This window comes from Dipodomys ordii, unplaced genomic scaffold (genome assembly GCF_000151885.1).
Source record: "Dipodomys ordii isolate 6190 unplaced genomic scaffold, Dord_2.0 Scaffold41, whole genome shotgun sequence".
Classification (NCBI taxonomy): domain Eukaryota; kingdom Metazoa; phylum Chordata; class Mammalia; order Rodentia; family Heteromyidae; genus Dipodomys; species Dipodomys ordii.
This window is the reverse complement of record NW_012267257.1, coordinates 12,392,301-12,415,335: the sequence shown is the minus strand read 5'-3', so window position 1 is coordinate 12,415,335 and position 23,035 is coordinate 12,392,301. Positions and strand designations below refer to the sequence as shown.

At 35.6% G+C, this 23,035-nt stretch overlaps 1 protein-coding gene across 1 annotated transcript in view; it reads left to right on the top strand.

The window, feature by feature from the left end:
• Nucleotides 1–23,035, top strand: part of Spef2 (sperm flagellar 2) — a 160,004-nt gene that overhangs the window by 25,952 nt on the left and 111,017 nt on the right. Inside the window, exons 7-10 of the mRNA XM_013018527.1 lie at nucleotides 75–261; nucleotides 5,292–5,480; nucleotides 9,998–10,185; nucleotides 20,639–20,801. Coding sequence (XP_012873981.1) covers nucleotides 75–261; nucleotides 5,292–5,480; nucleotides 9,998–10,185; nucleotides 20,639–20,801 — 727 coding nt within the window. The remainder of the gene's footprint in view (nucleotides 1–74; nucleotides 262–5,291; nucleotides 5,481–9,997; nucleotides 10,186–20,638; nucleotides 20,802–23,035) is intronic.

Here is a 23,035-nt window from a genome sequence, read left to right as displayed (position 1 = left end):
TAGAGGTCTTCTGAATTCACAAATAGAGACATATGATCGCATTACTTTTTTAATCTAAAAACTTTTGTCTCTAGTTCTTCCAAGAGTTTTTTAGATACAACAGACCAGATAATTTCAGATTTGTTAAACACTTACTCGGATGATGACTACATTAAAAAAATCCAGAAGCGCCTGGAAGAAGATGCTTTTGCTCGAGAGCAAAGAGAGAAAAGACGGCGGAGGTTGTTAATGGACCAGTTAATAGCTCATGAAGCCCAGGAGGTAATACATTTAATGCTGGTTAAATAATAATAGCATTGGGAACTTCACAAAACATACTACAGGCAAATCTCTATCTTATTGCTTATATTATCTGCCACTGTTCATGGTATAGTGTCATGTCAAAACAGCAAAAAATATTTATGAAGAAATCAAAACCTACATATTTACTAAAGAATCTAAAATCTAGTCACGGTAACACAGAATTGTACATTTACTTAGTCGAATTGTCTATTTAAAAATCACTGAAGTGAACTGGGTGGCTGTGGCTCACACTTGTAATCCTAGCTATTCAGGAGGCTGATATCTGAGGACTGTGGTTCAACAGGCAGGAAAGTCCCCATGAGACTCTTATCACCAATAAACTGCTCAGAAAAGCTGGAAGTGGTGCTGTGGCTCACATGGCAGAGCACTAGCCTTGAGCACAATATGAAACTCAGGGACAGCACCAGGCCCCGAGTTCAAGACCCAGGACTGATCAAAAGAAAATTGAACTGATAGATTCTATATTTTGCATATTTTACCACAATAAAAATACAGATGCAAAAAGGAATCTACACTAGATATTTTAATTTACTGTTACTTTTGGAGGTCAAAGAACTTTATAGTGAAAACAACAAAGAAAAGATGGTTGTCCTTGCAAATTGTCCATTAGTGTACATCAGTGCTTCTCAAGGTATGTTTTGTGGATCAACAGCATCAGCAACATCTGAGAACTTGAAGGAAGACATCAGATTTTCTCATTATTCTGAACCCACACAGAGGAATTAGATAGTTGCAGGGTGGAGGCCTGGAGGAGATTCTGATGTAGCTGCAGTTGAAGAATCACTGACCATCTCTTATATTACTTAGACACTCACCCTCCTCTGTGCTCCAGATACTGTAGGAGGTCCAGAGACTCCATAATGAGCAGAAACATTAAGAAATTTGGTCTCAGAGAACTTGTCAGGTAGGAAGCTCTGTGAGTAGGCAAGAACATTCAAGAGAGAAAGTGAGTTGAAAGTAATGGGCAAGTAGATGACAGAAGACAGGGGTCCCTGGCTTGGTTCAGGGGATGCTGTGCTGTAGATAAGAACAGAAACATGGAGGACAGCCAGGAGCTCACTGACTGAAGGTGGGAGTGGAGGCAGAGGAAGAGGACAGGGTGGAGGTGCAGCTTCCAGGGGCTGTGGAAATGCTGCAAGGTGAAGTGTGGTTTCAGAGAAGAGACTCTCACAGGAGATTCAGGGCTTTCAGATAGCTGCAAGTCACCTCTTCTGGCAGTATTTCTAGAGACCAAATCATCATGAGCTCTTTTCAGAGAAATGGAATGGTTCATTGCTTCTTAGTTGACTGCCTAGACTAGATCCATAATAAATGGAGAATTAAGCAAATGGTGGTAGACCTAAATAAGCTCCTAACTTTAGCTCATGGAAGAAGTAGAGGCCTTGACAGTCAAATTGAGACTGTTACAGATCTATTGAAATCCCTCTGCATACAGTAAATGTAATCAGAATAACCATTTTCTACTTTATTCATTTCAAACATAGGATATTTTGTCTCTTGTAGGTTTGTAGGCTTTCCTGAACACCTAACAGTAACTTACACCTGAGTTTCTGTGAGAAACTATATCCTTCATTTCATTCCATTGAACCTTTGGGGAATTAAAATTCATTTGGAATAATAAAGCAACTTCCAATTTAAAATGTAATGGTACTTTGTGACCCTTAAACTATCTCAGCATTGCAGTAGAAACTTGAGGCTAGCCTCACCTCCATGTTTTCTTGTTGTTTCATCTGGACTTGCTCAATGTCTGTGGTCAATTGGTGGCTGGCTGAGGCCGGCAGACACACAAGATTCTAGGAGCCCTTTTTGTAAGGCTAATGCCTCTGTAAGGTCTTATTTTTTGGTCCATCAGGCGATTCACACAGTGGTAGCCACAGACCCAACTGCCTTTTTATAGTTATACTTTTTTTAGATTTTGGCTGATGTCCCACTGGTCAGATTAAGATCGACACTTCCTTTCCTCGTATTTAAGGAGTAGAGAAATAGGTTCTGTGTTTTGATGAGCATAGCCATAGGGTAACATGAAAAGCTGTGAATGAAAAGACATGAGGAACTTGAGGCCCTTTTCACACTTTGTCTCCACTTTCACTACTGAATCTTAAAAGGAAACCAATGACTCACATTATACTGTTTTAACAGTGAGATTTGATCTAACCCCAGTGAGAATAAAGAAAACAAATCAAGAAAACAAATGTGGGCAAGCACCCAGGCAAAGGAACCCCTAAATACTACTAGTGAAAATGGAAATAAGTATGGAAATCAGTATAAGGTATCTTAAAAAATTATAATTAGAACTGCCATATGAGCCAGCTATACCATTCTGGGCATATCTGAAGGAAAGTAAATTACCATACAATACACCTGTGTTTATTGCAGCACTATTCACAATAGTGAAGCTATGGAACCTGCTTGCATGCTCACCAATGGATGAATGGATAAAGAAAATGTGACATATTACACAAAAATGTACTAATCACCAGAATGAAGAATGGAATTGTCATTCTCAGGAAAATTGATAGAATCTGAAACTATTAGGTTAAGTGAAGTAAGCCAGATTCAGAAGAACAAATGCTATATAGTTTTCTCATATATGAAATTGGGATCTAAAATAAATACATGAATAAATCAAGAAATGAATATAAAAGGCAGACTAATGAGTAGAGAATCAGATGGAGGAAGGAAGGGAAAGGGAAAAGGCAAGGGGCACAAAACGTGATTAAAGTTGATTCTATGCACATACCAAAGAATATATAAACCCCTGTTAAAAATTCTGTAAGGAAGTTTTAAAATTGGGGTTGGGGAAGAGAGGATAATAAAAAGTTGTAAGCAGGCTTCAAACTTGTAATTGTAGCAAGTCAGGAGGCTTGAGATCTGAGTATTGATGTTGAAAGCCAGCCTAGGCAGGAAAGTCCTTGAGATTCTTACCTTCAATTAATCACCAAAAAACCCAAAGTGGAGCTATGGCTCAAATGGTAGAATAGTAGCCTTGTGCAAAAAGCAAATGGTGTCTAGGCATTAAGTTTAAGCCCCAGGAAAGGAACACACTCTCATACACATACACAAGAAAAAGTTATAGAAGATATGTCTATGGAAATATCACAACTCCTCTCACTTTGGAGACTCAATGTACACAAAATTAAATTTTTGGTACATCCTGAGTTTGAACTCAAAGAATCATGCTTACTAGGTAAGTTCTCTACAACTTGAGTCATACCCACAGCCACAAAATTAATTTTAAAACACATTAATATGAATTTTTAAAATATTTGAAAGAAGATGCAAGAACAAATAGTTGAACTTCAGCTGAACTGTAATTCACATTTCCAAAAAATTCCCAGGTGAAAGTTTCATAAAATATTATTTGTGTCTTAATTTTGTTAAATAAATAATAATTCTGTAGTCTCGTAAATTTGAGAACTATAATTACTTCCTCTTTCCACATGAGGTCTCTGTTTAGACATTAAGTGAACTTGTTGGGCCCTGGGAAGTCATCTTCCACCTAAACCTCTCCTTGTGACCTATCAAGAAATTTCCCTGTAATACTAAGTTATTTGCCAAAGCTACATAGCCAATGAATGGTACAGCTGGGAACAGCACCTGGATTCACTATTTTCAAGTTGGTGCTTTTCCCACTGTACATTTACTGGTCCTCCCCTTCTGTTCTCTCTTCTCCTAAAACAGCAGAGTTCATCTGTTTTGAGACTCTAGCCACACAGATTTTCTCTTAAAACAAGCAAAAGACCATTTCTATTTGGTCTGGCCTCTCTATTCTTTATATTCTGTTAGTTTTTAACTTTTCCTCATATTAGTATTGAACTAACTCTATGGGAAATAACCAGGACTACTGTCTTTTCATGGGCAATAACTGCATCTGTTTTATAACTACTTGTTACCTTAAAATAAAAATATCATATTTCTAACCAGCTGAAAACATTCTTATAACTAAACAATTTTGTCAGTGATTTAAAAACTTTGAAGAGAATGTCTAATTTATTTTGATCATATTTTTGGCATGCATTTTTTATTGTCAAGGTGATATACAGAAGGGTTACAGTTACATAAGTAAGGTAATATGTACGTTGTTTGTCAAACTTGTTACCCCTTCCCTCATTTTTCTCCTACTTTCTCTCCCCTCCACCACTCAGATCATTGTTGTACAGATCATTTCCAACATATATTCTTGTGGATATCACTGTGGCATTGGCTCTCACCTTGTCCTTTGTTTCACCATTCTGTTATTCCCCTTCCCTAATTCAAATAAACATATGTACAATACCAGTGTACAAAAATTAAATACAATGACAACAGGAGATATACTATAGGGGGAAGAACATACAAAAGAAACAAAAAAATCACATAGTACATTAAAAACAACAAAGAAAAACCTCTTGTGTCTGTGTCTTGGAGTTCATTGTGCTTAGCATCATCTTATATGGTCATATGTACATAGCTATTGAGCTCATAGCTAAGATATGGAATCAACTCTGATATGCCCCTCAGTAGATGAATGGATCAAGAAAATGTGGTATGTACACACACACACACACACAATGGAATTCTATACTTCCATCAGAAAGAATGACACTTCCCTATTTGTAAGGAAATGGAAAGATGGAAAGACTTGGAAAAAAATCATATTAAGTGAAGTAAGCCAGACCCAAAGAAATTTAAGTCCCATGGTTTCCCTTATTTTCAATAATTAGTATACATCTAGGATAATATTTTGATCATATTTTAAGGGTAAAATTCATTTAAGTTAATTGTAATTTTCAAGACCATATTGTTTCTAAATACTAAAATTATGCAGCATCTGTTGGGAATTTTTTTATTTTTCAGCTTGTGTTTTTGATATGTTCAGGTTGAAATCAAGTAACAAAAGTTGTTTTAGGTAAACTTGATGCCTTTTATAGAGTATTTGTGGATAGATCTGTTAGCCTATTGGGGAATCTGGACTTGGCTTTGAGGAATCATTGGCTTTGGTTTCACAGGAAGCCTATCGCGAGGAGCAGTTGATTCACCGGTTGATGCGCCAGTCCCAGCAGGAACGCAGGATTGCTGTTCAGCTCATGCATGCTAGGCATGAAAAGGAAGTTTTGTGGCAGAACAGAATTTTCAGGGAAAAACAATACGAAGAAAGACGTCTCAAAGATTTCCAGGATGCTCTTGATCGAGAAGCGGTAAGCCAAATCTCCCTTAAAAATCTTCCTGGGGTCCTTTTTAAAACTTTCTGTGAAGCAAAGCTGTCTTTTATTATCTTTTGCTTAAGAAGAATTCATTTTTTGTGTGATCTGCCTACTATCTTCCCATTTTTTATTTCTTCATAATTACATGACACTTTCTTCCTTTAGTCTTTTTTTTGTGGCCAAGCCCCCTTTTTGAAGAGTGACAGGGACAGTTTTTTTTTTTTTATTTGTGAACATACTGTACAGAGGGGTTACAATTACATGGGCAGGATAATGCGTACATTTCTTACCAAGCATTGCAGCCTCCTCCTTTGGTTTACCCTTCACATCCCTTCCCAGCCTCCCCCCTCCCCCCCAATCCCAACCCTTCTCCTTCCCCCCCTTCCCCCCCCCCCCCCCGAACCGACGTTGTAAAGCTCGTTTTGGACATGACAACTTATACTTCTCGTTGTTGCATCAGGTCCACCTGTATCCTTAAACAACTGGTTTTTCCCCCTTCTTCCTTTAGTCTTAATTCGCCTAGTTCCTAAGTTTGTAATGTTCCCCATCAGTCCTGTGTTCATGTGTCTCATGGATTAATGTGCTTGTTTTCCAGATAATTCCCCAGGAAAGACCTATGCACAACAATATTCCCTGAGTTCTTCTAGATTGATAATAGACTGTACCTCCTCTACTGTCAGTTTTGTTAGCAATAACATACTTGGTTTGACTTTTTTTACTTTGCTTATCTGAAATATGTCACTATTTCTTCAGGCATAATATAATGCTGTTAAAAAAAAACCCTGATAATTGTCTAATCCTTTCCTATGTTCCTATTCATTTCTTTGAATCATGACTTTCTTTTTCCACAAATGCCCAAAGGACTTTCCTTTTTTCTAAAGTCTATTAGTGTTACTAGGTAAACACTAATGTGGCTTATTCTAGGTGAATAGTCTCAGCTAGTGATAGCTTTTACACTGTTTCAACAAGGCACTGTGGGGTTTTTAATTTAAAATTTTTCTGCTTTCTACTAGACAATATTTCTGAGATCCATATAGCATTCCTCTTTTCTTTCGATCAGAATTATTCATTTACCTGGGTACTCTAAGAATGCAATGTCATTGAGAATGGTGCCCTGCTGCTGAAGTCTGGCTCCTCTCCAATCCATTCTATGTGAAAGAGAATCTTTTGAACTCTGGTTTGATAGCTGCCATCCTGTCTGGAATCCCACCAACAACATATCCCTCCATCTCCTAGCTCTTTCCTGATCCCCAAATGAGGCATTTCTTGCATCTTTCTTCTTCCGGACCTGTGCCCTTATCCAGCTAATATTCATCTTTCAGAGCTCTTTACAAATGTCATGTCTTGTCTACATCAGGGTTCCCTGTTGTGTAAGCTCCCTACCTTCATTTTAGATCTAGGGCCACTTGACACGCACTGCCAATTAGTCATTTATTCCTGTGGCTTTTTGACTTTGCATATCCCAATTAGCATGAAAGCTCAGGAGTAAGCCCTTTGCTTCTGGTCACTGTTTCCTAAGGCTTAGTCCAGCTTCTGTCACAGTTCAAAGAAAAAGGAAAAACAAACAAAGTAGTGAGGTAAGGAAATGGGAGAACTTTGTGTTTTTTACACTGAAGAGATTATTTTTTTAATTTGTTTAATTTCTAGATTAAATCTAATAATCTCTTACTACATGGCAATTGAGCAGCCATTCTCCATTAAGACAATTCCAGGTCCCCAAATTATGTGCCATCAACTTGTATCAGTACTATTTAACTACAGTCCAGTTTAAAAACTTTTTGGAGCATTTGCTTTGAGCCAAGCATTATCTATGCTTGCATGCATATGAAATCCTTGCAATAGCCACAATTAGACACTTCCTTATGTGCATTTTAAGTACAAGGAAAATGAAGCTTAGAACACTTAAGAAGTTCCAGTTTATCAATTCCACAGCAAGAGCAATGCCTGTTCTATGAAACTCAAGAGTGCAAGCTCACAATCCCTGAGACTGATTACCTCCCACGGGCTTCCTTTTCCTTTCCTCCTTTCCAGTATAGATTACAGCCAACTTTAATGTAAGAAGACAGGAAATTGTGGTGAGGTGAGCCAAGTTGATAGTAGGTAGAAAAGAATGAGAAGACTGAATAGCTCTAGCAGTTCATTTCATATAGTTTTCTACACGGGAGGAAGGAGGAGATGAGTGAAAGTATGGCAGGAGGGAGACAAGCAAAATTGAAAGCTGTTCTGTTATTGATATGGCCATTTCATTCTTCTCAAAGTTTTGGTTCTATCACATCGCAAAAATTTCCACATATTTCACTAGCAAACCAAACTAATGATCAATTTTTCTTTCACTCTCTCCATAATGAATGCTCTAATATTCCTGGTGTCTTAGATTCATTTTTTCCTCCTCACATTTCATGAAACATTCCGTAAAGCTTTGCACCTAACTTATATGCTTTACCCATGAAAATAAAAACAAGAATGGTAAATTCATGTGTAATTCTGGACTCTGTGAAATATATTGAGTTGACTTACAAGTCATGTAGCCCAACCAGTTGCCTGTCAAAAAAAAAATAAAATAAGCTTGTAAAAATAAGCAGCAGCAGCAGCAGCAAAATAATAATAATAAACCTTACATAGAAACCTACTGTCAGACATCTAATCATTTAAGAATGGTATGATAAGCTGGATGCTGGTGGCTCACACCTGTAATCCTAGCTACTCAGGAGGCTGAGATCCTCAGGAGGCTGAGGATCACAGTTCAAAGCCAACCCAGGCAGCAAAGGACTCTTATCTCCAATAAACCACTAGAAAACTGGAAGTGGCGCTGTAGCTTAAGTGGTAGAGCGCTTGTCTTGAGCTGAAGAGCTGAGGGACAGCGCTCAGGCCCAGAGTTCAAGCCCCAAGACCAAAAAAAAAAACGAATAGTGTGATACAAAATACTTATTCTCAGAAGATAATTGGGTTTTTCTCTGAATGCTAGGAAACTGGGGCTTAAAGGGGCTGAACAATTTGCCCAACTTCTCATAGTTTGAATTTGGATTCCACACAAGGAAGAGCTTGAATTTGACCACAGAACTTATAAAGTCAAGTTTTACTTGTGTTTTTTACTGATTGGATCAAGTTTCATTGACCAAGTCTAGATTCTAGGGCAAGCTAGCACATGATGGATTGCTTAAGTTTGCCACAGCTTTCTGTGAAGCCACATTTGATCACTGGAATCCCATTCACTGAGTATTGTGTTATTCGTCATGATAGGAGGCTAAATTTAGTATACAAAAAAGGTTCTGAAAACAAAATGGCAGTACTGTCCAAGTACAAGTTATGAATAAACAGTTAAATATTTTATTACTTTCTTTTATGTTTAATTTCATCGTAAATACTAAATATTTCATTATTTTCTGCAGAAGTAGATGTTTCTAAAAATGAGGGTTATCAATTTATTAAAACTAACACTAGGGGGTTAACATCTTTCATATTTGTTTTCTAATGTATGATGATCTCACACTTGCAAAATCATGGCATTTCAAAGTAGTTTCTAAGTATAGACCAGAATCGTGGGCTTCCTGTACTGAAAACACCAATAGTAGTGCTCATAGCAGAGGTGCCCCAGTAAGGGCTCCCATTGGTGATGAGCTATCTTACAATTTGGCACAGACCTGTCAATTTCTCTGTGATTTGTGACTGCTTAAGAAAGTCTGAAGATGGGGCTGGGAAGGTGGCTCAGTGGTAGAGCGCTTGCCTTGCATGCCTGAGGCCCTGGGTTCGATTCCTCAGCACCACATAAAGAAAAAAGCTGGAAGTGGCGCTGTGGCTCAAGTGGTAGAGCACTAGCCTTGAGCTGAAGAGCTGAGGGACAGTGCCCAGGCCCAGAGTTCAGGCCCCACGACTGGACAAAAAAAAAAAAAAAAAAAAAGTCTGAAGATCTAAGTTACTGTTTTCTCCTTTGGTCAGTCAGACTACCATGTTGTGCTTGGTTGATAAAATAAAGGTGGAATATTCCCTATATTGTGTTTGCCATCATACCCACTACTTAATGTAGTTGTTTTAAAGGCTTTTTTGACTATTCACTTTTAGCATCATTTTCTTTTTTGTTTTCATTACCTTTAAGTAGTTACACAAACGATTTTTCCATTCAATAAAGTTTATGAATACATTGAGCTGAGAAGGTGGCTCAGTGGTAGTGCTTGCCTTGCATGCATGAGGCCCTGGGTTCGATTCCTCAGCACCACATAAGCAAAAAAGCCAGAAGTGGTGCTCTGGCTCAAGTGGTAGAGTGCTAGCCTTGAGTTGAAGAGCTGAGGGGACAGCGCCTAGGCCCAGAGTTCAGGCTCCATGATCAGCAGAAAAAAAAAAAACAACAGTTTATGAATACAGTGCATCTTGATCAATATTCTCCCCTATCCTTTCCAACCCCACACTTTCCCTCAGTATTTTTTTAAGTTTGTGGAATCTGCATTGAATTTTATGACTGTATTTCTTCCACTTTCAGACAATTATGACTTAAAAATATGTTTTTGCATTATCAGGCTCTGGCAAAACAAGCCAAAATTGATTTTGAAGAACAAATCTTCAGAGAAAAGGAAATTCATGAGAAGATCGCTGTAGAAAGGGCTCAGGCTCGTTATGAAAAGCATTATACAATTTGTGGAGAAATTTTGGATCAAATACTTGATTTGTCCACTAAAGTGGCAGACTACCGGATGCTGACAAATAAGTGAGTAAAGATAATGTGATATGGAAATACCCCCAGACAATGAATAAGGTGGGATTACAAGGTAGATTGGAGGATTCTAAAGGAGGTAAAAGAATTTCATGAGAGGGCTGGGAAGTTGGCTCAGTGGTAGAGCGCTTGCCTTGCATGCCTGAGGCCCTGGGTTCGATTCCTCAGCACCACATAAGCAAAAAGAAAAAAGTCGGAAGTGGTGCTGTGGCTCAAGTGGTAGAGCGCTAGCCTTAAGCTGAAGAGCTGAGGGACAGCACCCAGGCCCAGAGTTCAGGCCCCACGACCAGACCAAAAAAAAAAATAATAATTTCATGAGAAAACAAGTTCTAAGAAGTAGTATAGGAGATTGTGCTTACTGAGTTGATTCACCTACCAGCTAGCATTATTTCAGGTGCATCTGTATATTTTTCCATTTAAAAAATTGTATCTAAATCATTTGTGATTTATGAATACATTTATAATAATTTATTTGAAATAATTGGAACTTCCAGAACAGTAAATCATCTGATTTACAACTAAATGATGTATTTTCATTTCATCTTATCTGGGAGGAATCAATATATTTGCAAGGAAATACCAAAAAATATTTCTAAACTGAATAAGCCAACATAATAAGCAAGGAAAATTGAAATTAAGACAGGATGTTAAAAATAAGGAATCATAAATATGTAAAATTTTATCTATGTGGCCTTGATTATAGTCATCAATACAGTATTCTCTAAATAAATAAAATAATAAGGAATAAATTGAAACACAATTATATAAGCATCAATAGATTTCTGAGGTACTGCAGCTGAGCTTGCTATTTGGCAAAGGACAAAAGGAAATGCAAACTGTCACATTAGTTCCATTTCCATCCCAGACACCTACAAAATATAAAGATTTTGTTGTCTGGTTTAAAACCCCCATTTTCTCATGTGATTTCAGGAAATAAATGGCTCAGTGCAGCTGATCTAGTAGGGAAAGTCTTCAGCATTCTTGCAAGCAAATTTAATATATGGTTCCTAGGTCTATTTCTTGTGGTGTCCTTTGCTGCAAATTTGAATAGAATGACACTTCAGAAGACCTAAGTGAAAGCCATTCCATCAGAACAACTCTAGCCCTCAAGCCTCCCAGGCTGAGGTCTTCTCAAGAACTTGCAATATAAGGAATAAAAGCCAAATGGCCTATAGGGTTCAAAGGCAGGAGATAGATAGAGAAAATATCTGCTCACCCTGGCTTGTTAAAAAGGGTTTTTGTCCTTCTACTATGGCCAGTGTCTAGACCATTGCCATATAAACTCTTTTAAATGAAATATCAGGACATTTTGAAGATAAAACTATTAAGCTGTAACATCAAACAATTTACACCAAAGAATAAAAACATCGAGAAAGGTATGAAGGTATAAATATGCTTTTTAGGTTCATATAATTCTAAATACCCCAAAATTATAAAAGCACAGTTATGAAGAAGTTGACACAGAGATCTTCATAAAAAGATTCTAAAAAGGAAAAGTCAATGATAGACTAAATTACAGAAAACTAAACAATAGAGTAAATTACAAAAAAAAGCCAAGAAGTACAAAATAGAGCAGACTGGTTTATTTAAATGAATAAGGCCTGTAATTTAAAATTAATACTTAAAACAAATCTCATTTTTCTCTGAAACAAGGGAACAAATGAAATTTATCTGTATTCCTTCTACTAATGACAACAAACCCCTGGATATTATGAAACACAGATGATAAGACTGATAGCTAGAGAGCTATGTGACTAGTCTTCAGGATGAGAAATAGTGGTATGCTTCTTGGGTTTTCTTTTGGCTTCTGATAATCCAAGTCAGACCTGAATATTCTAGCAGCAGATATATCACTGGAACAGATTGCTCAGAGAAGGGACAGGCTAACAGGATAAAAAAACTTTTAGATAATAACAGAATAGAAAATTTATAGAGACCTTGAACAACTGTCATTTTACAATTTCAAACCAAGAGAAAAGTAGGGAAGTAGAAATTTCAACCTCGTGTAGCAAGGCGAGCTGGTAGTTTTGGAGTCTTGCTGACCGCTGAGCTTCACCTGGGTCTTCACTTTATGTCTTTCACCCCATAGAGAGGGCTGGGAAGGTGGCTCAGTGGTACAGTGCTTGCCTTGCATGCCTGAGGCCCTGGGTTTGATTCCTCAGCACCACATAAGCAAAAAGAAAAAAGCCAGAAGTGGCGCTGTGGCTCAAGTGGTAGAGTGCTAACCTTGAGCTGAAGAGCTGAGGGACAGCGCCCAGGCCCAGAGTTCAGGCCCCACAACCGGACCCAAAAATCAAAATAAAATAAAAAAAGAAAATTTTTAGAGAATGACTGCTCAATTATGTTCAAATATACAGATTAAAAGAGTAACTTCACATCTACTAATACCGAAAAAGGTCAGGCAGGATACCTCATCTCCCATCCTCTCAGAGCTGTAGCAAGGAGACTCCAGTGCAGCTTCCAAGTTGGTGACTGAAATAATTAAGGAGGAAGCATGGGCTCCACTTAAGAATGGCAGGGCCTTCTTTTCATGAAAAGCATCCATGGCCAAATGCTTTGAGGAACAATTATAAACACATCTGACACAAACAGAGAAAAATTGGCTTTACTCAAAACTTTAGTCGTAGCAAAGACCCAAGATAAACAAGAAGCAAATGGCAATTTTATGATTGAAAAATACAATAACCAAAAGAAAGAGCTCAGTGGTTGGGCTTAATGGCAAAATAAAAAAGATATTTAAGTAAAATAAAAAAAATAGAATTACAGAAATTGCCCCATCTGAATATAAAAAGGAGTAATTAGACTGAAAATAATTAACAGAGCTTTGGGGACTGGTCATTCATGCTCTGTTAGTCTGTTTTCCATGTGAAAACCCATTATAATTAAATTTCTGAAAATTGAAAAAGAAAACCTCATCAAAACACTCAGGAGATTACAACAGTTATCTTTAAGAGTAAACTAATTTAAATGACAGAAGATTTCTCCCCAGAAACCCTGGAGACCAGAAGGAAGGTTTACAGTACTTTTTAGTTGCTGGAAGAAAGACCTCTCAACCCAGGGTCCTGTACTCAGTGGAAATACACTTCATAAATGAAGCAGAAATCAGTATTGCAATTGTGGTAACAAAGAAAATTTGGGGGCAGCATACTTACCTTTGAACGAACAGCTGAAGAATGTTCTGTAAACAGAAATAAAGTTACTTTTCAAAACAAGAAATCAGAAAGGAGGAAAGACTCAGTGTGCAAAATGCACAATAGAATTTCCTTTGCATTTTGTGAAGGCAGTTTAGCAGTTGAAGCAAAATTGCTAACATTGTTTGATGGAGTTCTGAATGTATACAAAGGAAATATTTAAGAGTTATTGTATAAATAGATAAAAATAAAGGAATCTAAAGGAAACTGGTATCATTCTGATAGTAATAGATGGAATAATGCCCAGCAAAGAGAAACATTCTAAAACAGAAAAAGAAATTAATTATTTACATAATATGATGGCAGGAAAACAAAAGATCCCACAAAACATAATGGAAATGATAGAGTTAAGCCCTAATATAGTAATTATATCTCTAAATATACCAGTTAGAGGACAGAGTTTGAAAGAGTGGGTTTTAAAATGTGATCAAACTATATGCTGTCTATGAGAAACTCACTTAAATATGATATAAGCAGGTTGAGGGTAAAATAATGGAAAAGTTCCTAACATGCAAACAATCAAAAGAACGGGTGTATGATTATATTGATATCAAGTAAAGTAGGCTGCAGAGCAAAGATAATCATGACACAAAGAGGGACATTAAGTGATATAAAAGAGTCAAAGCATCAAGGAAAAAACAGAACTATAAACTATAGACAAGAAAAATGGATAGGGGCTGGGAAGGTGGCTCAGTGGTAGAGCGCATGCCTTGCATGCCAGAGGCCCTGGGTTTGATTCCTCAGCACCACATAAGCAAAAAGAAAAAAGCTGGAAGTGGTGCTGTGGCTCAAGTGGTAGAGCGCTAGCCTTGAGCTGAAGAGCTGAGGGACAGCGCCCAGGCCCAGAGTTCAGGCCCCATGAGCGGACCCAAAAAAAAAAAAAAGAAAGAAAAGAAAAAGAAAAAGAAAAATGAATAGAACTGTATGCAAATGGAAAGATCCATAATTGTAATTGGAGACTTAGACAATTGTAGGCAATTAGAAAACCAACTAGGATATAGAAGAATCAACACCCCAACCAATCAGAATCAACATTATAAACACATCTCAGAGTATACATGAACTTATTGCAAGATAGACCATATACAACCTGAGCAAATTAAAAATATCTCATGTCAGAAAGTATATGTCCTTTGACCACAGTGGAATCAAAACAATAATGTAAGGAGAAAAAAATCTCCAAGCATAAGGAAACTAAGGAACACACTTCTAAATAAATATTGGATGAAAGAAGAATGCTCAAGGGAAATTAAAAGTGCATTTGGATGAATGAAAATAGAAACACAAAGTATCAAAATTTTAAGGGCATAGCAGAAAGGCTGCTAGCAGATATTAAGAAAAGTTTTAAATCAATCATCTAAGCCCCCATATCAGGAATCTAGAATAAGAAGAAAAAAATAAATTCAAAGAAGAAAGGAAAAATGCAATGAAGTGGCCTATACATAAAATTAAAAATAAGCATATGAACAAAAAGTGTAGAAAATTTGATAGAAGCAAAGAACTGACTTTTTAAAAAGATTAATAGCTCCGAAAAACACACTAGTAAGACAACCAAAAAACAGAGATGATAGAAATTATTGGTATCAAGAAGAAAGTTGAGGATATGTCCATTGGCCCTTTTTTTAAAAAAAGGTTAATAAGAAAATAGTATGCATAACTGAGCACACTTAAATGTGTCAACTTGAAAGAAAAGGTTCAATTCCTATCAACAAAACACAAACTACTACTAATGATATAATGAAATTGGTGTTTGTCAGGTTTAGCTTTATATTGAGTATTGAGTTTATAATTTAACAACTCTCCCAAAGAAAATCTTGTCCCACCCAGCAGGGTCCACTGGCATATGTTCTTAATAAACAAAGGCCTCTAGGAAATAGAAAAGAAAGCACACTTCCCCAGTTTTTTTATGTAGCCAATATTATCCTGATGCCAGATTAAACCAATATCAAAAGAAAAACCAGAAACAATAAAGGAAACCCAGAAATTTCTTATATACACAGACGCAAGAAGGTTGTAATGAAAAATTAAGTAGTAGAATTTGACTGATAAGAAGTATGTGCCAAGTTGAATGTACTCTGGGAATGAAATGATGATTCAAAAATCAATCAATGCATATTAACAGACTCAAAATCTGCATACCTATGTGAATCAACACAGAAAATCATTTACCCAGTTCAGACATCTATTAATAATAAATGCTCTCTCAAACGAGAAATAGAGAAGAAACCTTCTGCCCTTTCCAAATAACGTCTGCAGTGGACACTGTACACTGGCTCACTTTCACCTAAGATTGGAGAGAAGGAAAACATGCTCTTTCCTCCAGTGTAGTACTCCAAGTACTACACAATGCCAAAACACAAGGGAATCAAAGACAAACCAATCAGATAGAGGTAAGGAAATAAAAAGTTGCTCTATTTTCAAATGGCATGATAGTTCATTTAGAAAACAACAGAGAATCTATAATACAACACCTAAAACTGAGACCAGAAAGTTCACAGGATGCAAGATAAACATGAAAACAAGGTGTATGCATATCATTTAAAGATTAAGGATATAATACAGTCATATTCTATACAATTAAGAAACAAGTACAAAGGAGAATCATGAATCTAGAAGAGGCAATACTTTGTCTTCAAGCTAAAATGAGCTTGACCTAGTGCAAATGGAGACCAAAAGCCCGATTTTTAATTTGTGCAAAAATGTTAGAAGACATAAATACATATATATATATAAATATATTTCTTTAAATTTCTGAGTCTTTGATATGTCTATACAACAATTCATTCTCTTTTCCCTGAAGCTTGAGTGAGACACATGAAAAAGCTATGTTTCATTTAAAGGCATTAATTAATTAAATGATTGAAACTTGAAAAAAATTAATCAAGATGCATTATATTCGTGAGCTACTTGGTTGAATGGCAGCTCCTTTGTACAACTACTTAAAGATAAAATAATAACAATAATAATAATAAATATAATGACACAATTGCTTAACAACACACAAGTCTCCACATAAGAAATACGAGGAGATAGGGGCTGGGAAGGTGGCTCAGTGGTAAAGCACTTGCCTTGCAAGCCTGAGGCCCTGGGTTCAATTCCTCAGCACCACATAAGCAAAAAGAAAAAAGCCGGAAGTGGCACTGTGGCTCGAATGGTAGAGCACTAGCCTTGAGCTGAAGAGCTGAGGGACAGCGCCCAGGCCCAGAGTTCAAGCCCCACTACCGGACCCCCCCCCAAAAAAAATACGAGGAGATGGAGACACTAATTACTGTGATTTGATCAATACACTGTAATATGCAAATATCCCATTGTAACTCCAAGTATATACAGTTACTTGTTAAAGTTGTTTTTAAATGCAAAGAATCTTTAGTGAGGAATCTAACATAATACGTATACAATTTTTCTGTAGGAAACTATATAATATTGACAAAAATTGATGGTATAAATACGATGAATGTAGAGAAACACTGAGTTCATGAATTGAAAAAGAGGTTACCTCTCCCAAAATTAATACAGATATATAATCAATTCCTATCTAAAACCCAATAAAAATTTTCATAGATAGACACAAGTATATTCTAACATTCACATGCAAAGAAAAGTAATTAATCTCATTAAAACATTTGGAAACAAAAAATAAACTGGGAGGAATCATTTAACCTAGTTTTATGATTTACGAATAACTGTAATAATCAATAAGTGATGCTGACAGAAGGAAAGGCAACAAAGACAAATAGAATGTAATAGAGATTAAAAAACAGACCCTTAAAGAAATGCTGACGTGATTTTTGACAAAGATTCAAAAGCTATTTGAAGGAAAGATAGGCATTACACTATGATGCTGTAACAATTGGTTTTGTATAGGCAAAAAATAAAAAACTTAAAAGGATCATTGATTCACTCACATACTATATAAAAGTTAATTTAAAATGAATCCATAAAACTATATAGCTTGTTTTAAAATAGGAAATTGATGTTTTTTATAACAAGGCAAGAGTTTTCAGACCCTAAAAGTATGATCCATAAAAGAAGAGTTAGCAAATTGGACTTCATTAAGATCAAAACTTTTGCTTTAGCAACAGATTAAAAGTTTATAGATAAATTCAACCTTGACATAATGGAAGCTTTTGCAAAGCAGAGGATTAAAAGTTATACAGCGTTGGAGAGAATAGCTGCAAAGCACATGGACAACAGAGGACTGTTGTTTCAAATAAATAGACTCAACCGTAACAGTTCAAAAATAAACAAACAATTGAGTTTAATAATGGACCTAGGACATGAAAAGACTTTTCTCTGAAAGAGATATGCAGATGATAAACCAAATCATGAAAATGTTCATCATTAGATATTAGAGAAATTCAATTTGGAAACACAGTGAGTTATCACTCTACTCCAGTTACAATATTGAAAAGAAATAACATCACCAAATTATGGAACTGATATGAGAAGCCATTGCTTTTGAGAATATAAAATGGGACAGCCCCTCTGGAAAACACTGGCAAGTTCCTAAAAAGCTAAAAATGCAATCTCCATGTAACAAATAGACATTTCTTAAGAGAAATGTAAGGCTATGGCCACACAAACACCTATACACAGACTTTATAGAAGCCTTATGTCCTTCAACAAGTGATGGTAAACCTATGATATATACATATTGTGGAATACCACTGAATAATAAAAAAGTTTAAACTATTGATACCACTGAGTAATAAAAAAGTTTAAACTATTGATACGTGGTACAACTTAGGTATAATTATGCATGCTATATGGTCCACTTACATAACACTTGTGAGACAAATTCTTGACGTGTTACCAGATTCACTTAGAACTCTAAATCCAATTGCCTGGGTACTGAAATTAGAGGTGTGTCCTACTACACCAGCATCATATTCTTGAAGTGACAGAATTAATTTTTTTAATAAGTGAACCAGATTATCAATTGTCAGGGATTGTGAGTTAGGAAGGAAGAGGGAAGTAAGTACTTATGTAAAAGAAAGAGATGAGAGGTTCTGTGGTAATGAAAATATGCTTTATCTTAATTGTATCTAAGTCAAATCTTGATTCTGATAGCAAATTCTAGTTTTATAAAATGTTATTATTAGAGGTCACTGGGTAAAGGGCACATGTCTCTATTATCTCTTTTCCTGAATTTATAATTATCTAAAAAATTAATTCAAACAAAGTATGCTTAAATAACAATAGAATAAAACACAAATAGCATATATTTGTGCAGTTTTTGTTGGCATCTTGCCTAGGGTTTGTTGTTTAAAGGGAAACATGTAATTACATTTGTATTATGTTCTAGTAGCCGTGAATTCTCTGGAACTTAGTTACTTTGGATGAATGCAAGGTTCTTAATACCACTAGTGCTTCAGAGACCATTTAGATAAAAACAGACTACATAGCTGAACCTTCAGGCAAAGATATTTAATGTTAAGAAGTTCATTCTTAAATGGAATGACAGAGTAAGCTTTTAAAGAGGCCCTTTTCAATACGATAGTATTTATTACTCGTTTGTTTTATTTTGAATTAATAATTGCTTTATCAGACCAGGCTGATTTGAGGTGCACTGATAGAATTTGGATCTTTGGGGAAAATGTTAGCCACACATATTCAGAGATATTAGGAATTCCAGACAAGAAGAGAGGAGGACATTCAGGCTGCAGAAGCCATAGCAGGTGGTTTTGGTATTCAGGAACCTTAGCGTATTATTAGATGGGGAGCAGGAAGGCAAAGTTTTGAAGAGATCAAGAATCAGGAGTGAGAACAAGGAGACTGATTTCTGTAAAAGTGTGGAAACTATTTGCCATTTTTACCTGATTTTATCCTTCCAACTTTATATGTAAGAATTTTAAAGTACAGGTTAGATGGCTGTTTTTTTATTTTTCTAATATTTTTTCAAGTATTTGGTCTATTTTAATAGATTGCAATCACAAAGGCAAGGAAGCTCTAAAAATGTGCTAGTAGAATCATTACTGAAAAAGAATGTTAAAAAGTTCTAAGGATGTGGGCAATTTTAGTTTTTAAGCCTTGTGATAGTGATGGATAAAGAAAGGAAACAAGGTGTGTGACTATGAGACTCATCACTGGTCAAATCCCACAAGAAAGTTCGTTGGGTCTGTACTCATTAGATACTGAATCCCCATCTTTCTCTCTGCCCCAGGTGGTTTCTGTTCTACTTTATGAGTATATGTTGCTAGATATCTTATTTAAATGAAATTACACAATATTTGTCCTTTTTTTGTCAGTCATGGGGCTTGGACTCTGGGCCTGAGTGCTGTCCCTCAGTACTTCAGCTCAAGGATAGTTCTCTACCACTTCAGCCACAGCACCACTTCCAAATATTTGTCCTTTTGAGTCTGGATTATTCACTTAGAATAATCTCTTTAAGGTCTCTATACAAGTTATAGCATGTTTCTTGGTGTACTGATTTATGATTTCAAATTCTAGACCAACTGCTTTTAGAGATGTTGCTGAATAATTATTAGGTTCTCTCTTTCACACACTGTTTTTCCTCCTGTAACTATTTTCTAGGTCAATCTATCCTGGTTGCCTCTTAGTTATATTTTAGGATTCAGCTTTGGAGTAATTTCTTTATAGAAAATTGCCTTGAACCAATAAATTAAAGTGAAATCATATATATGTATCCTTATTGCAAACTTCTCACTCAAATCTCATAGATAGATAGATAGATAGATAGATAGATAGATAGATAGATAGATATTTGTGCAGTTCTTGTTGGCTGTTTCTCTAGAGATTTTGTTTTAGATAAAACAAGGATTTATATTTGTATCATGTCCCATGTGAACTATCTGGAACTTAGCTGGTTTGAATGAAAACAAGTCACTTAATACCACTAGTTCTTCAAACTTTGTTATTGCCTGTGCTATAACAGAACAATATATCTAAAACTAATGACCATGCTCAAATTTCTATACTGAGATCAAATGACTATGAAACATTAAATGTTCTAGCATTGGTATTCTCCTATGCACAATGAATAGATGGATTGCTCCCCAAGGTTTCTTTAAGATAACAGTTGGTTTACTTATGTATAATTTTCAACAAAAAATTATCATCTATCTAATACCAATCACTATTATTGCACAAATGTTAACCTGCAAAATAATTTCTAAGTATGTGTTTCTAATTGTCTGAAGAAAATCAGTCAAATATATAAGAGTAAGATGATCAAGGATTAAAGTATGTATTTTACTAAGCATTTACTCATTTCTTATTTATTTTTTTTGCAATAGTCTGATTCCATATAAGATGATGCATGACTGGAAGGAACTGTTTTTTAATGGAAAGCCCATATATGAACAAGTCAGGCCTGGGCTCCCTAGATCTTCTTCAGGAGAACTCATAGAACTGGAGAAAAGAAACCTGCTAGATAGCAATGACTATGAAGAATACAAGGTACATAAAGATATGGAATTAAATTAGAGAGAATGCAACATAATAAATTCTTTTCTCTTTACCATTAATTTTGTAATACTATTTTATTTCAGTTCTACCTAATATATTTGCATTTTGTATTGAGTTTATTTATATTTATAGTGCTTTGTATGTTTTAAGCATCTGTAATATGTTATCTGTTATTTGTAATCTGTTATGTTTTCCCAAAGAACATAAGAACAATCTAAAACTAATCACATATAATACACTGGGCAGATAGATATCCGAATTTTTTTAATTCTCCATTAGCATTTTCATTGTATGAACTCAATACCTTTGATTCAAAGACCATTGTTATGAGGTGTCTTGCTGTATCTTTGTAAATAAGGTATTATTTTTATGAGCAAAATGGAACAGGTGCAAGTTAAGATTTGATCAGCATCATAATTTTGAATTTTTATTGAAAATAGAGCAAAGCATTTTAGACCAAATACATTTTTATGTTTTGTTCAATCAAAATTATTTTATTTTGAAAATAAAATAATTGTGATGTTTAACATACATATATTCTGTATATGTATGTGTGTGTGTGTTTGTATGTGTGTGTAATTAGAAGGTTCCCAGCACAAAGAAATGGTAAGCATGTAAGGAGATGGAAGTGCACACTGTGCTCTACACAACAGCTGTCAGAAGCCTTTGAGATTAGACAGACCACAGATCCATTACTGGCACTGCCAAAGAGTGATTAATCACCCCAAGTGATTAATCTCTCATGTACTAAAAGATATGGTTTCCAAACTTATGAAATGGCAATAATAATGATATGATTGCCTCATTTTATTGTTATAAAATAATGCATTTCTTTCACCACTCACCACTCCCCATATCACTCCTGCCCACCCTTAGAATTGAAGATGTTTAATATTCAATATACATATGTGAAAAATGAAACTAGGGAAACAGAGAGGAAAGGTTGGATTGGGAAAACTGGGAAGAATGTTGTAAGGGTTAATATTGATAAAGATGCATTGTACTTGTAAACTGATATGTTGAACTGAATCTCTTTTGTATAACTAAAAATAATACTTTTCAAGTTGTAGAATTATGGCTGGGAAGGTGGCTCAGTGGTAGAGTGCTTGCCCTGCATGCATGAGGCTCTGGGTTCGATTCCTCAGCACCACATAAACAGAAAAAGCCGGAAGTGGCTCTGTGGCTCAAAATTGTAGAGCACTAGGCTTGAGCTGAAGAGCTCAGGGACAGTGCCCTGGCCCAGAGTTCAGGCCCCAGGACTGACCAGAAAAAAAACAGAATATTTCAAGTTGTAAAATTATAGTTTGGAAGTACATGTTGCTGGTAAAATCAGCCATGGAATATACAGTGATGCATTTCATTAGCAACGTTACTAGATGAGTTCAACAAGAATAGCTAAAGAACAAAAACAAAAGTCCAGTAAAGGTCATTCAACCAAATTATCAGCTGATAATTAGTTAATAATAAATGCTTGTTGTACAATGAATGAAAAATGAATGAATAACAATGAACAGAGAAACATAACTATTACATCGATATTAATGAATGATAAGGTGAAGAAAGAATATGAGATTATAGAGGAAATATTATTTAGGATGGACAAAGACATCAAGGAATACATGTGGATTTTATTTCGCATAGCTTTAATTATTCTTAATAGCTTTAGAATAGTATGTTAATCTAAAGTGTAATGACACGATAAAAGCTTTTGACAATATCAAATTATATTGATACTTCTTTCCATTATAAATTAAGAAATCATGTTAGCTGACAGAGTAAAACATTTAGTTGGTACATTTTTTCTGGTTCATAGAATATTTGTTTCTTAGTTATTACTTAAACAGCTTAATATCCCCTATGGGTTGTTTTTGTTTTTGTAAATGAAAAGGCCTGGTAGGCTACAGCTTAGCAAAGATTTGTATTTCTACCTTCTTTTCTTGCTTGGGAAATGGTTACCACAGGAACATGTCCTACCCACATCCTGAAGCAGCTTGTATGTTTCTTTCTCAGGAAATTGTACAGTTTTGTTAGGAGTTTGTGAATGTCTGGCAGCACAGTTTATGTTGTGTAGAGCTTTGTGCTTGTTTGCTAGAAATGGTTTCCTTAAGGTTTCTGGTGCATGTTTACATGCTTTTTTTCCTTTAGTGAAAAAATGTGTACTCTAACTTTTTTCCATTATTTTCTTCTCTGTTTTTAAGTGTTTGTCTCAAGGAACTTATTCTAAA